The following is a 16,421-nucleotide window of genomic DNA, read 5'->3' on the forward strand; positions in this document are numbered from 1 at the left end:
TTTGTGTGAGCGTGTGCTATTTGTTCTTCTGTATTTTTTCTTTTTTTTAAAGATGATTTGCAAGAGTTTACTTTGTACGTATGATTCCACAGTGGTGCTAATTGCTGCTTGTCTTTGTTGGTGAAAAAGGAAGTCACAATCTGTAATGCATTCCAGATTTTAAAAAAACAAAACAGATAAACCCTCAAATTTAAAAATAAAAAATTCATACACTGTATATAATTCATTATATTTCTCAGAAAGGAAGACTCATGTTTTTTTTTTTATACTACAGCTTTTTTTCAATTGCCATTGCGAAATATATTATAATTGGATTTCAGCACACAGTCACATGCTCTCGCATTCTCCCAACGCTCCCATTTGTACCATTTATACACACGCACGCACGCACTCACACAAACACACACACACACACAAACACACACAAACACGCACAAACACGCACAAACACACACACACACACACACACACACACACACACACACACACACACACACACACACACACACACACACACACACACACACACACACACACACACATATACAGGCCATATACCAGATATGTGTATATTTTCATAGATATGGCATTAAAGAAAAAGAGATTATCTGTATAATATACATTCTTAAGTAGGGTGACAACATGTCTAAAATATAATACAAGGGCTTCGTATGTACACGATTACAATGAGGTTATCTGAGAAGAGAAAACGCTGAAGTAGATTGGAGCTCCTCCGTGGTTAAAAAAATAAATAAAATCAAAAAGAAAGAATAAATGGGATCATAAATTAGATGCAAAGCGCATTTTGTCTTGCTCAGTCTCTGTACTGCTCAGGACAGAATCTCTCCGAGAGCCAGGGGATTCCCTGTGCTGGCCTGATGACGACGAGGCTGAGGCCGCTGCCGCCGCCGCCGCTACTGCCGCCGATGTGGAGCGCACAGGTGGCAGGGCTCCTGACGACATCTGCCGGAACAAATTGACCCGCTGGGGAACTGTGGTGCGGATGCCGCTTTGAAGACTCAACCCTTGAATGCCCGCCGGCGCCACCGTTGCTGCGGGTGACGTGATGGAGGCCAGCGAATCACCTGAGGCCTGATGAGCCCGAGGCCCGAGCGACACGTCGTGGGGAAGGGACGGCTGCGAGGCTGACAAGTGTCGCACGTCTCGACTCAAACTGCCCGACTGCAGAGCCTGCGTGCTCTTGTGGATGTCCCCTCGCTGGGGCGAAGGGACCCGCTGCTGATTCGGAGACGACTGCTGCTGCGTCACGCTACCGCCTGAGCCCGACACGGGCGGCTGCTGGCTAAGTTGCGGCTGCTGCCCGGCGAGGGACGACTGGCCGACAGGCTGCTGGATGAGCGACAGCTGGGACGCCGTGGGAGAGCCATACTGGAAGCTACGACTAGCTAGTGGCGTCTGTATCGGTGGACTACACATGGCGGCCGTGAAAGAGCACGGCGACATGATGGCCCCTTGGAGCGGCGTCTGCGGGTTGGCAGAGGATGAACCAAGGTGGGAAACGCTGGCAGCGGGGTAGAGAGCCGCGGCGGCCGCGGCCGGCAGCATGCGAGCGGCGGAAGCGTTAGCGATAGCTGAAGCACTGTAGGTCAATGGTACCGACGACTGCTGAAACTGACTCATCCCGAAGGCAGCGGAGAAGGGCGGCTGCGCTGGTGAGTTAATAATGGAATTGCCGGATATCGGTGTCGAGTTCATCCCGCTGAGCGACTGCTTGCGGTCTACCATCATCACCATCTCCCGGTCCTGGCGAATGATCTGCTTCAAGATTTCGTTTTCCTGCGTGTTGAAAACGCCGGCGTTCAGGTCCTTCTGGAATTTCTGCAGCAGCAATGAGTTCTTCTTCCCTGTTGGGGAGCAGTCGAAAGAGGTGAGCTGGCCCGGCTAAGGACGCGGATACCGACAAGAACGGCAAATCAGGTCAAGATGCAGCTTGAAGACTTGACCAGTGGTGCCAAGTAAGCAAAGTACCAACACTTCTCATTCGCTCTTAAGATCTGTATTTTAACTGACCTTTTTATTGTTTGGAAATCATTTTACTTTTACTCTTTCTATTTGAAAGAAAATATCTGTATCTGCTCTTTGTCAAAATAGATTTGCGACTTTGCACATCACGTGCAAATAGCTATAAATAGACAGTGGTAATTGGACTGCTGAAATTGATTGAGGTGGAAAAAAAATGTGACAGCAGTAAGATGGAAGAACTATACCAGAAAGCGTCAAATTCTGAGAAGCAAGATAATTCCAAGAGAATTATTTGTTCTTGGCTACAAGAGTGATTCTCGTGCTAGCCTATAAACTAACAGCAATCGTTCAAACGAATTGGAACGAATTGAAGTCATCCAAACATATTCAAAAAGTCGTTCGAACGACTTTACCGAAGACGTATTGGCACATTGTAAGCTAATTGCTAACAACTTTACCAATATATTCAAACAACTTTCTCAAGACATTCGAACGCATCAATGTTATGTAAACGCTAGCTAGCTCTTGGTACCATGTTTGGTTGTGCCAGGCTATCAAAACAGACATTTTACTGAAAAAGCTGGCTTTTACTTTTGTTTTTTTGTTGTTTCCTTCCATACATGTACTAAATCTCTTATCCTTATATAGTTTTTGTTCGACACAAGTATCTGTACTCGTACTTCGGAACAGAGTGTGAATACTTTCACCATGACTGGACCTGCTAATTTCTACTGTCTTCAAGCTGCACCTTGTAAACATCAACTAAGCTCGGTTGTATGGAACGTGAGGTGCGAGGTACACTGATGATGATGATGGTGACTAGAGGGGTCTGAGAGGAAGGGGTGAAGGACACATAAGGAGACAAAGATTAGGTGTGGCGTCCACTGGTGGAAAAGTGCTGACAAAACACGGAATACTGATGAGTCGCAGCCCCCGCGTCACCACTCTGGACACTTTCCCTCCCAAAGACGACACGAAAGTCTAATTGAAAGTCACAATCTATTCAAACCACAAGGACTACTAACACAAGTCACCCAAGGACACCGAGAATATCCACTATGCAAAACAAAGTAAAGGAAAAAAACAAAGATCTATTCTACCACTCTTACCACAGAGTGCTTTTGAGGTGACGTACATATTTAGTCTGTTTGAAACAGTTACGCATGGCGGAGTCGTGCTTCCAACGAGACTGCGCAATTAAATTAGAACATTGCATAATTCCTCTCAGAACTCGCCACAGTGGGTGTCATAGGGACCCGTTGAACCTCCCTGGGGCCTTATAAATACAATTGATTTAAATCGAAAACAGAGTAATTATGCGTAGTAAAGGGCACGTTGCACCCACGGGCCCAGTAAGCAATTCCCATTTTTTGAACGCATGGTTTGGACATGCGACATGGCAGATCGCATTGATGGGTTCTATTCCAAAGGTTTACCCGTTGTTAGAAATCCAAGGGAAGAGAAACATTCGGATCGGAGCACTTTTTTTATTTTAATGTTAGTGTAACTTTTGGCTTGTAATGTCGCCACAGTGAGTCGCTCTCATGATTTGTGTGGCATATTTTTTGTACACCGAATTTCTTACCCTACTCAACCTAAGTATTTTTTTAATTCAGGATAGGGACTGGCACTTATTCGGAATTAAGATTTTATCGTAAAACCTCATTCGATTTTTCTTGTTGCAAAATTTACACTGCTTTGACACATCGGAAATTTCATCAGTCCGGCCTAACGTCAACGCAGCATTTCTATGACTTCTTTAGAGCTTCGAAGGCTAATTGTTGTACGATTTACTTTTATGACATGTCATGATGATGTAGAGACAGCGGCAGGCAACGCCAAAGCGCTCTATTTCTCGTGATCACCGCGGGCCTTATGTATCGACAGCCTTTGACAAAACGTCGCTAGCTAAAAAAGACAGAGTGGACGACAAGTGCGCTCAAGGCTTCAACCTCAGTCACTCCATCATGAAGACTTGGTCCATCCTCAAGGGAATGAACACTTCGCCGCTTGAACGGCGTTTTTGTCCGCTCAAGGCCGCCGGTAATTTAACAAACTCGCGTCAGCTTTTCGGAGGATTGATGTCACCTCTGTGGACTTTGTTTCTCACTACAGGCTACAGCTAGCACCACCGACTGCCAGTTGACTTACAATGCTCTTTGTATGGCAGTTTTAAAGACGACAGGATTAAGCTCTGCGGATTAGAAGAACAGTAAACATTTCATAACACTGACATGGCTGTTTTGACAACACAAAATATGGCGTCCAAAAGTGATCATTGGGATTTTTGGTCTGTTTCACTTGCTGAATCTTTGGCACTCTAAAATGCTTACGATTGGTAAAACGGTAAAAAAGATTCCGACAAATTCTGAAATGATAAATCAAAACTTCACCAGAAAAACACACAAAAAAAAAATACATTATACCACAGTTGGTACCCTAAATTATAGCAGGAAAGGGAAATGGGGGGGACACACCTTATAGTATTAAATAAAAGTAATTAGCTCAATAAACACAACACATTGCCAGCACTGCAAAACTAAGATAAAAATCACACAAATAAAGAAAGAAAAACACCAACATAGAAATACCCAAACAATTCAATAAAACATAACACCACAAATATGAATGCAGTTGTAAGAAACAATGAGAAAACCGATGAACACATGCGAAAAAAACAAACTTAAGCATGAAAACAAACGTGACAAAAATCATGATCAATGTGCCTAAATAAAACAAATCCAAATAATATTAAAAAATGTCATTTTCATTCATAAGCATTCTTTTACGATCAGGGTGGGAAACCTTTTTCCTACCAGGAGAGTCCTCTGGGGACGTGTTTGATTTAAAGCAAAATATTACCAAACAAAAAGCATAGTAATAATGAGCATTTATAGGTATGTTTTGGCTTTTTATTTTTGGAATGCGTGGGCGGTTAGGATGAACTGCCCTTGCAAGCCGCAGTCATACAAAAGGCTCCCCACCCTTGTTTTTATTTTTAAAGAGAACTTCGTATTTATTCATTGCACAATGTGACAAACCACTCACTAATTGTCATGCTGCCTAAAATCATCTCCTTGTTCGTTTTTTGTCCCCAAAAATGTGATTCTTTTATGGTACTAAAGTTGGAATGTGTGGTTGAAACAAAGAAGCTGTATTCTACTCGCACAATCAAAAGCGAAAACTCAGTCATGTAATGTAAGAAAAACAAGATGGTGGCGGGTTGCATTAGTAAAGTTTTACTAATCTGCAGATTTGTAATCCAGGTGGTTGGTTATTTTGCAGAAAAAAAAAATGGCATGTGAATGAGGCATGTTTGTCTCCTGGATTGTCTTCCTTAATATTCGGGGGCTGGTGTGGATGGTTGGAATTATGTGTATGTATCCTAGTGCAAAAGAGGGAAAGGGAAGGGGACAAGAAGCTTTTGGAGGATGAATTTGGGGGCGGGTCCAACTAAGCCAGCCTCTACTGGTACACTATTTTTTTTTTTTTTTAGATTAAGCCTCTGTTCAAAAGTTGCAACTGGAATGAAGTGTTTACCTGGTGCCTACTCGTCGGCCAGGACACTCTTGAAAACGAGATGAGCTCGTCTCAAGACGGACTCCTGGTCAGGTGATTTTTAGATAGATAAAAGATCATGTCAAATTTGCAACACGTTACTTTTTTTCTTTGTTTTCTTTTTTTTTTCCTTAAATAAGAGCAAGGCAAGCATGTAACCAAATGCAGTTCATGTCTTAATATATGAAGAGAAAGTGAGAGGAACGATACAGTCATGACAACGCACGCGTCTTCCCTTGTATGAGACAAACTCCCCTGTTTGGTGTTGGTGGTGGGCGGGACAGGAAGTGAAGCCGCTCTGAGAGATGTCACTCAGAGTGGGCGGCTGTCTTTCTTTCTTTTTTTAAATACATTTATGATAGGAAAAAGGGCAAATGCAGATTTTCACTCAGATTAAAGGGCATCCTGTTGCGAAAGGTTACACGGAGACAAATTTAGACGCCTTACTCCAAAGTGAAGACTGCAACCCCGTCTCCTTGGACTTACATCGTGACACAACAATATAATTTACAATGTACGTTACCAACATGCATGGCTGTTGATGTCTTTATAAAAACACCACTATGCATTTTCACCCTAATATATCGAAATATTTTTTTTAACGGCAAAATGATAAGATATAACGTCAGTTTTAAAAAATAAAGCCAAAGTCATATTTTAACAAGAAAATTGCCTGAAGCAATTGACGATGCTGCCAACCTGTGGTAAAATCGATTACATCCTTAATTAAACAGATCGTTTCTACGGCTGAATTGAAATTATTCATGAATATATGTTTTTTTTTGTGCTTTCTTAAAAAAGATGACAGGCCATTAATCTAGGAGGGTGATGATAATTTAATGTCATGTTTTGTGAGATTAAATTATCGTTTTTGAACAAAAAACGGTCTCTGCTCTATCAGACACCAATCAGACATGTCATGCGTTTGAATAAATGAACGCCGTACCTCAACTAAACACCTTATTTCACACCCTCCCTTTAAACATGATTAGAAACAACTTAATAAAGGAATAAAAAGAAAAATAGTATCAAATGCAGCATGCTTGGCAAGTTCTACGGAACATGCCCAGCATTTGTTGTACACAGACGTCATTCCGAGGAGAAAAGGTTGCCTTCATTACATGAAACACGCGTGTCGTCTTGGCTGAGTGCTGCTAATCAATGCGTGGTGTTGCACTGGAGCAGAGTGTCCTGACACGGTTACACTAACTCGGTGTAATAAGACCACCATCGGGTGTATTGATGCGCCTGAAGGACGCACAAATACAAGGATGTGACAGTGAAACGCCACAGGAACAGGTAGAAAACACATGACAGCGCCACCGCTGACAACATAATAGGCACATTGCAAACTTCCCATTAGCACAGAAAAAAGACCGACCATTTCCCATTGATGGGTGTTGTTAAGACTGAAATCACCGCGTGCTATTTTTGAAAAGCTACATATGACAATACACGGATGCACAGTGTGCTTTGGTTGCTTGCGTGTAATTAGCCGAAAACAACGCGTATGGTCGGAAGAAGACGCCGGGCTGGGCTCCAGCGGCCCAGTCGAGCAGCGCCGTGGGGAAAGCGGAGCCAGCGAGCCCCCGCACCTTTTCATGTTTGTGGGGTAAAGAGTCGCCAAAAAGGCAGCGCAACAACAAAATGGCTCTTTCTGTGGTGCATCTCAAGAAATTATGGCTGAGAAAGTATTTGTCACATATTACAGTGGAACCTCTTAAGAATATAGAATACAATTTATATGGAAAAGTGATTGAAATGTGGATTTACAAATGCGGATGTCGTCAATCAGTTTCTTCCGGTTTTAATAGTTTTACAGCGCCCATTTGTTATTTCAACAAGACCAGATGTGTACAGGAATTGATTTCTTCCTTCCAGGTGGACAATTTAATGATGGTTATTAACTATTCCAACATTTGATTCTTGATTGCTTGATTGAGTGCGCTGTCATAAATCAAGCACTTCTTGACATAAGTGCTATTCTCTATTCTCTCTATTTAAGGTAATGAAGTCCAGATTATAATCGCTTCCAGGTCTGCTTTGGACTTGTTTTATTAAAGCCATTAATCATTTCCACAACAGATTGTCAAAATCCAGATGTACATTTGATAGCTTGCAGATGTGCAAGCTATTTTCTTATCTCTTTGATTAATTTTGATCTATTTTATTGGTTTGTTTTCCGTGGTGTCATTAATCACTCAATAAATGACTTTTAGATCCAAGCTCTATTCTCTGTTGAATTTGATACCGGATTAATGACTATAGGAAATAAAACAGATTTTATTTATTGGTAATTTCATTTTTAATAGTGTTATTTTGTTTGTGATGTTATCAATACATCACAAGTGATTTTTATTCTCTCCAATCAAAGTTCGGATTTACCGAGCTTTTTTAATGGTATTATTTCAACCGATAATTATTTTGCCGTTTGAAATTCTGACAAGAGGAGTTCTTCAAATCCAGAAGTAGCTTGACAGTTGAATTTCTTCAATGGGCTCGGGTTTCAAAATGAGGAGAAAAAAGAGATCGCAAAGGCCAAATGTACATTTTATTCCGTTTGGGTGGACATTTGTTTTTGTTTTATGACTCCCTGTCATTTCCTGTGGGAACATTTGTATTGTACTTGACCTTAAAGGTTCCACTGTAATGGCCAATCAAAAATTATGGTAAAAACAACTGAAAAATGAATGCCCCTAATGGAATTGCATAATTGCCATATTTATGTCATACATGTGCCCCTTTTAAAGTCATACCTTGTGTACTATTTCATGGCCAGGTTCTATAGAGGTATATTTGAAAATAAGGAAGCACCGATGTGGCTGAGTTTATAACCGGATTATTCTACAGCCTGAAGCGACTTCCTGTTTCCTGTCGCTGGCTTGGATTTAGTGTTTGCTTGATTTCGGGCAGGGGTGGGGAACCTTTTTCCTATTAGGGGCAATAAAGTCCTCCCAGGTCTGTACTGAATTTATTTTGAAAAACATGATGCAACAATCAAGCATAGATTGTATAATGATGTATTGAGCATTTTTTTTAGGTTCTATTTTAGGTTCCCCACCCCCGATTTAGGCCTTTCTATTCGGGGGGTAGGGTGCTGCTCATACCCAGGAGTGCAGATGAGTGGGAAGAGGGCCACACAGCACATGCATGTGAGGTTAGCTTCCATCCACTCGCTGGCGTCCACCGAGGGTGGGCGGGGTCAACGTCTCCCCCCGACCCCCTCCGGGACGACGGCATGCTCTTCCTCCCCAGTTAATCCAACCATAAAGATTGGTTCTTTACAAGGATTAATGCTGGTTCCAACACGTGTGTTAATTCATCAGAACAAATGACAGCATAACAAGGCCATGCGGCACAAGATGGCGGACACGATGCTTTCATGGAGGGAAGACGGCAAACGTGTGACGACACGAGGGCACGATGACAGGCAAAATACAAGACAACAAACGGTCGGGACAGGAGAATCCTTACCGATGCGATCCAAGCGGTCGATGGCGACCGTTTCGAAGGCCCGCCGCATCATGGGGTACTCCTCCAAAACCTCGTTAAAGTGGTCCACAGACAGCGAGAAGAGGCGGCAGTAGGTGTCGGCCCGCACGCTGGCTGTCCGTCTACCTTTGGTGAGAAGGCAGATTTCTGCCGGACGACAGAAAACAAATATATTAACAAATACAAATTGATTCAGGACACAAAATATATTTTCTGTGCTATGATGCTGACCTAATGTTTATTCATCAAGTGAACAAAAGTAACGCCTGAACGTATTTTACGATGAAGTTCTAAAATATTGCGAAATAATAAAGCGACCTGTTTGTATGACTAAGCAGACAACCATCTTACTAGTAGTGAGAAGTTGCTCTGTGCTGCGCTTTAATTGGCCAGTCTATTTTTTTGCAGGCTGCGGCTTAACTAAACAACCGTGACACATTAGCATGTAGATGAACCGTCACCGTGATGTTACAAAAGGAGACGTCGAGTGTAAATAAACTCTGTCACTTGCGCAACGCTGAGACCATTTATCATCCGCCGCACGGCTAATGGCCTCTCAATGCAATGCAGTCGGGTCCTGTCAGGCATCACGCCGCATCGCTGCATTGCACCACCCGCGCTGCCTCTTTTTAGTCTTACCTACACGACATGAAGGGAATGAGCCGCTTTTCTTTAGCGCATCTACTCACCCAATACCACATGTCAGCACGGCTGTATAATTTGTCATTTATTCACCGGGCAAATTGTAAATGAGTATTGATGCAAGTGTCGATACATTTCACTTTGGACAAGAGTGAGAAAAACTGCATGGCTAAGCTAAGCACATATATTGCAATACATTTTTTGCACACAATTAGAAAATAAATAGAAAGCTATCAGTGCTTGGATTTACATGTATATGTGGCATTAGAAGCATTTTGAATATTATTGTTAAAAAAATTCATTCATTACTTCAACCTCTTTTGTCTTCCATGCGTACATTAAGCATGTAAAACATTTCCGAGGATTTAAAGTTCAATTAGTTTCTGTTCGATACGCCCTGACAAGCTTTAGCCACGTTTCGTTCCCGTGTCTGAGAGAAAGCAACACTTCTTCTTTTGTCTCAATTCAATCTTTATTACCAGAGTTGTGCTGTGATCTTTGGCGGGATCGTGTCGTGAAAAGAGAGCAGGGTGTGTGTGTGCGACATGTTGGAGCAACACCCTCACGCTGGGGCTGTGAACGGTGAGTGAGAGCACGGGCGGCAATGAAACGCAAGAGGAGCGAATGTCGTTATTTTGAAGACGTGAGATTATGAAACTTCCTTTTAAATTTTTATTTTTAATTGTAAATGTGTATTTAGTAGAGACGTTTTAAAAAAATAATGTCTCCCCATTTATAATTGTTGCAGTGATATAATATATTTAAAAAAAAAACATGGACAATATGAACATTCATTGGCATTATCGTAGGGCCATGAGCGATTTCCCTTTTGCTCACGATGCCTCTGTGCTTGGCCTGTGCGTCATTGGCCATGGTCGCTTTGTGACCTACTGTACTCCTCCATGTCCAGCTCATTAGTATGCTAATGGTGTCCTTTGGCTGCTTTTTGTTCCTTGCGCATCCTCCTCCCTTGGCTTTCTGTCTCAGCAGACTATTTCTCGCCCTTGCCGCAGCGGCGACACCGCATAAATCATCAATGGAAAAAGAGGAAGGTGCCTGGCTTCATTGGGCCAGCTGTTCCTGACCGAGCGACCGACCAGGGGCTCGCTCATCCACACACACATGCGGGTGGCATGACCAGCTGAGCAGTAGGGCAACAGCTGGCTAGCTACAGGCAGAACACGGCAAAAATCAGGATTGTGCTCTTATCCTTTTTGACAAACACTCATATAAACTCCCATTCCAATGAAGTTGGGATAAAACCAGAATGCAGTGATTTGCAAATCCTTCAGTTAAATAAATATACGACTAGATATTTCATGTTCAATCCTTTTCTTTCAGAGTTTTTCTACGAAAACATCTGAACAAAATATGGTGTCCTTTAAAGTTTGGGGTATTTTGCTAAAATCATGTCACAACACTTTACTAAGATAATTATTGGTGGAAAAAATGCATCATGTACAGGAAAGAATTGGTGCCAGGCTATGTTAAAAAGAGGCCTGAAATGTGGCTAATGTGCTGACGTCTAAGGATGATTTGTCTGAATGAGCTGTTCTCCACACGGACCCTCAATAAAAAGCCCCACAGCTCGGCACAGCGACACATCAACAGACACTTCCTGACAGCGCCCTCCTTAGTTTCCAACACACAGCAGCAAACAAAAAAGACAACCAAATTTCGCCCTTTGATTCTCGCCTGCGAGACATAAATCGCACCATAGCGGAAGTATTCTTAGAATCCTCCGCCCGTCTCTATAGTGCCTGTCGACCTCGGTATAAAATATGCAGGCGCGTCTTAAAATAGGAAACTTTGCCGTCGCGCCGAGATGACACGGATTTTGTCAGAGTAAACAAGAGACGGCGTGGTTGCAGCTGACATTTAAAACATGGAGGGTATCCACGCTGAGATGCGGAGAGAACAAAAAAGAACAGCAGAGAGGAGCCTTGTCATTTATCCACAGAAGGAAAGTCCAACCCGCTTTTGTCAGTGCCAAGACAGGAGCATATAGAAGGGGGGAGGCGGAGGGGGCTCGAGTTCATGCAATGTGTATCTGTGTGCGAGGGTGGGGAGGGGAGGGGGGAGGTTTCGTCCTCTGTGTCCTCGGGGATGCCTGATCCACGCCTTGGCCCCCTCCGGCGCCCAGATGAGCGCTTACGTAACGGCAGAGGGGCTGACGAGCGGCCAACGCTGCCTAATGAGTCTCTCCATTAATTTGACTTCAAGAGGCATCCAACGCGCCGCCTCGGGCCTAACCCGACGTGCGTCACTATGTACACTAACTGTATCATGTTCGGGGAGCAAGGCAGTGCAGTGAGTTAATGTAGAGATGATGGACGACTTCAAGTAGTTCCTTTAAGCAAAAGAACTATTAATAAAGTGTGGGGTCTGACTTCAAGAAGACAAATGGGACCCTTTGTGTGAATATAACCAGTTAATAATATTGACCTTGATTACTGACCTGGAATACTTTTATGACATCATAAGGGTTTTAGTTGTTTACTTTAACCAGCAATTTTTTAAGATGAGCTTGAAGTGTTTTGCAATTATAAAGTTGTTGGGCGGAGGGCTCGATGGACTATGAATTTAAAATCGTATATCCAGCGAGCGTGAAAGAAAGACCAAGGACTCGGTCTTACCTCCAAAGTAGGACCCGTCAGTCAGCTTCATCTCCTTGTTGAACTTGGTGATGACGCTGGCGACGCCGTGCTGGATGAAGTACATTTTCTTGCCGACGGTGCCCTCGCGAATGATGTAATCGTTGGGCTGGAAGACTTCAAACTTCAACTTGCTTAGCATCCCCGTCACAAAATTGGGGTCGGCGTTTGCAAACAGCGGCATGGTGGCCACCAGCTTGCGGCAGTTGAAGTTGACAATTTCCTGGCGGGAAAGGAGAAACAGGGACATGCGGCAAATGAGATCCTGAGAGAGATCTTCTTGGGAAGTCAAAAAAAAAAAAAAAAAAATACTTGGAAAAGCGCTTGCCGCTCCAGCTGCTATTATCAAGCGGCACAAAATGAACTGGACGCATATTGCTGCTTTATCCCTGCAATCTCTAAAGCACTGCTGAGGAAAACATTTTGGCACTGCTGACAGATCTTGATGAGTTCTGCCCCATCCCGGACCTCCAGGCCCAGCTGGAGATTAGGTGTTTGTTTTCCGTTTACCCCCAACGGGGCACCGATTGAAAGCTGCTCAGCACATGTGGTACGGCCAACTCCGTCACCTCGCTCTTGCCACACTTGCGGCGTAATGGGACATTAAAAGAGCTACGCAACCTCTGGGGCTAACTACACAAGGGCTAGCCGCATGCTGGGGGCGACGACCTCAATCCCGGAGCAGAACTAACGAATCGGATAGTAAGCGCTTTTCATGCTTCAAGGAGGCCCCTTGGCGGCGAACAATCTTTGCGTACACAATACCTATTTAAAGATTTGTCAAATGCCATGGGAATTGGACAGTCATGTTACATAATGTGCTCAACATAATAGTCAAAGATTAATACCCCACTCACTGAAAATAGGGCTGTTGAACCTGCTACGTTGGTGTCTTTTACTTGGCCAATTTGTAATATTGTTTGTAAAGGCAAAATAGTGTACTAATTGGCTGCAACCAGCTGAAGGAGGATTGAGGCAAAATTAAAAAGCAAAAAATTACGAATACCGAAGTAATATTTTTTTTCCATAAACGGCATGAAAAAATATCCTATTGCTACTTGAAAAAGTCACACATTTAAAAACAATGTTATTCAAATCATTTTACAATAGAGTATCTTTGGGAATAGCTGTTAATCAAGTACTGGTGGTCTTCTATTGTTTTCCAATTGCCATCAACACAGAGTATTATACAGATAAGTGCTTGTGAGCAAGCAGAAATACAAAATATAAATAATAGAAATAAAATCTATCATGCATTAACACAGCATTTTCTCACGCTTATTCATAATATTGGTATCTTCGCTGTTTTGATGCTTCCCAGGTGGTCACACTTTGCAGGAGCCAGCAATGTCGGCGGTGGCTTTAATCTTGCGATAAAACAACATGCCAGATTCCCCGCATAGTCTGTTGAGTGGATCCTCACTCCCACTATGACCCCCACGCTTCCTTCCAAATTTGGCTGGGAAGGCGAGGTGCCAACAACAGTCAGGTGGCCGTCAGCCAACGATCCCGACTCCGCTCTTGGATGTTACTGTGATAAGTCTGGATTCGATGTACTTCAACGAGGCAAGAGAATCCTCACGGCCAAAATTTCCTGCCAGGGAAGTTCAAACTGGGCACGTCCATCCAATTAAGTATTTTGCGGTGAAATGATGACGTAAATGCGAGCGTGACTCAGTTCGTCTTTACTCGCCATCCCCACCGGGCAGATTTTATTGCGTGACGCTGTCACCAGGCAGATTTTGCCTACTCTGCATAGTAGACAAAACGCCTGTAAGGATTTTCCGCATTGTAGGTCATAACCATAAATCCCCTGCGCGTCCTTCCTCCGCCGCAAGTGTCTGGGATCTGCGGCATTGGACCCTGCCAGCCAGCGCGCTTAATGGGTCTGCATGGGAGACAGTCACGGATCCCACGCTTGCATGCCTTTTATGACGCTCCTCGCCCATATCTGCCCAGTGTAATTACTCATCTAATCCTGTGGATACGAGGAGTCGCAAAGTAGGAAACCGATCAATGGCTTCGTCGTCAATTTCGATATGGCCGACGCGTACACGATTCTGATTGTCATCGATCTTTGCCCGTGTTAAAGTGAGACAAGTGCACTGTCGTTAGCGTTAAACTTTCCGTTCCGTTGTTCGCCCTGGTTTTAAAATCAATGCCGAAGCAATTCCACAATGTTTATTGAGGGGTAAAATTTTGGGCAAAATTAAATGCAATAATGTCAAACCTCAAATTACTCACATTTTTTCATGGACTATCTGGTGTACAGACTATCAGAATATTTTTTTTCCAATATTTGCATGCTCTCTGTAATGCAACAAGATGGCGCCAAAGCCCAGAACAATGGGAAAGTAGTAATGGGTGTCGAGGAAATATGGTGACGTGATTCATCATGTTTGAGTGACAATGTTTAGCTAAGTTTAGCCTGGGTTGTCAGGGAGAGTCTTCAATACATGTGTATGTTTTGTAATTGGAAGACCCTAAAACAAAATGGTGGACTTGGCTTCCAAATTTTACATTATTCAGAGTGCATCGCTGATATTCAGTCTTTTTTTTTCTTTCTCTCACCTCTTTGAGCGGGTCATTGAGTTCGCTAAGGATGTTGTCCTCGTCGAAGATCTTGCCCTGGTAGCGATGTTCATAGTAGTCGTGTATTTTTTGCCGCATGTCCGCTGGAAGCTTGTGGAAGGACATGTATTGCTCCACTTGTTTGTACTAAAGACAAAAAGTAGACACATATGAGTTTCCTTCAGCTTGTCTTTGGATTCTGCTCCCATAACTGGTGCTCAATTCCCGCCAAAGGCCATTGGCAGTTCAGTTGTTCGCATAACTAACTTTCAATTCAGGCCATGGTTTTTAGAGTGGTTCACATCATTGACTTTGGATTAAGGTCATTGCTAATGCAGTTGTTGGTGAAGCACAGGTTAGGGGAATTAGCAAGCATGACACAAGCCAGCCTGGCTCTCGACATGAAACTGGCACAGGATGGAAAGAGACTCACAAGGCGTCTCTCATTGATTCCTCTCTCCCGGCTGCAGACATTTGATAAGAGCTCAGGTCATTGTTTATTAGATGGGGAGAGGGTGAATTTATTTGGAATGTGGCTCAGGTTGTCCATCTGGACTGGAATGACCACGGTGGAACACCAAGTCATAGGAAAAGAAGCAAGCAATAAGCCCCAAGATGCTAGTTGATAGTTTCAATTTTGAATATGATTCATATTAATATGCCACAACTGGACAGTGAAGACAGCCTTCACAGCCCCTCTAAAAGTGTCAAAGCCCAGAATGAGATGTCAGGAGGACGGAATGGATGAAGCAGATTTATTGTAGAACAGATGCACTGAACATCTACGCTGAGTAAAAGGCATGTCGCTGATTCAGTGACTTTGAGTGTTTGCTGTGGGCGACCTGCTGTCATTAATATTCACTAGAATGCACTGTGCCACTGATGTGTGAACCGATGAGCAAGTACATTTCCACACTGATGTTAACATTGACGTTAAGGATTTAGCGATTAGCAGGCTAGCTTGCAGTGTTTACGTATATGCACGATGTTGTATGTTAGGTCAACGTATGGCTTTTTGCGTCATCTCTAAAAGGGTCAATGCGGTCCTTGTTTTTTTTTTTTTAATTTGACATTTCTTCGTGATTCAATCCTAATCTTAAATCCATACAGAACAATAATCTCTGCACGACTGATCTACGTACGTACATTGAGCGGCGTAGCTTTTACGGGGTTGTCGGGGTTATCTGATTGTTGCGTGCGAGCACAAAGCCCGCATCCGGAACATCCGCGTGTTCTGGGAAAAGCCAGATGGTAGCTTTTGGCTGCAATTCTAGATAATCATCGACTGTATGCACATCATCATAAGATGAATACAAACATGAAATAATCATAAATATCTATCTGTCAATCGATCACCCATTTAATGATCCAACCACCACTGTAGAGGTCCTTTATTGTTGCCGAAATTAGTTTTGATGGGGTGGGAAAAGAATGAATAATACTTTAAGAGCATCTCAGCTTGAATTAGCATTAGCTTTATGGCGCTAATGTGATTATGTACATCAAAGGGGGCCAAGAGGG

General features: G+C 43.2%; 1 protein-coding gene across 4 annotated transcripts in view; it reads right to left on the minus strand.

Annotated features, from left to right (window-relative positions):
• Nucleotides 1-507: 507 nt before the first annotated feature.
• Nucleotides 508-16,421, minus strand: part of LOC119131781 (potassium/sodium hyperpolarization-activated cyclic nucleotide-gated channel 1) — a 54,130-nt gene continuing 38,216 nt past the window's right edge. For all 4 annotated transcript variants that reach the window (XM_037266477.1, XM_037266478.1, XM_037266479.1 and 1 more), the window contains 4 exons: nt 14,901-15,047; nt 12,312-12,552; nt 9,016-9,180; nt 508-1,865 (listed from right to left, as the gene is read on the minus strand). In XM_037266477.1, coding sequence (XP_037122372.1) covers nt 781-1,865; nt 9,016-9,180; nt 12,312-12,552; nt 14,901-15,047 — 1,638 coding nt within the window. In that variant the 3' untranslated portion in view covers nt 508-780. The remainder of the gene's footprint in view (nt 1,866-9,015; nt 9,181-12,311; nt 12,553-14,900; nt 15,048-16,421) is intronic.

This window comes from Syngnathus acus, chromosome 12, assembly GCF_901709675.1.
Source record: "Syngnathus acus chromosome 12, fSynAcu1.2, whole genome shotgun sequence".
In the NCBI taxonomy this organism is placed as follows: Eukaryota; Metazoa; Chordata; class Actinopteri; order Syngnathiformes; family Syngnathidae; genus Syngnathus; species Syngnathus acus.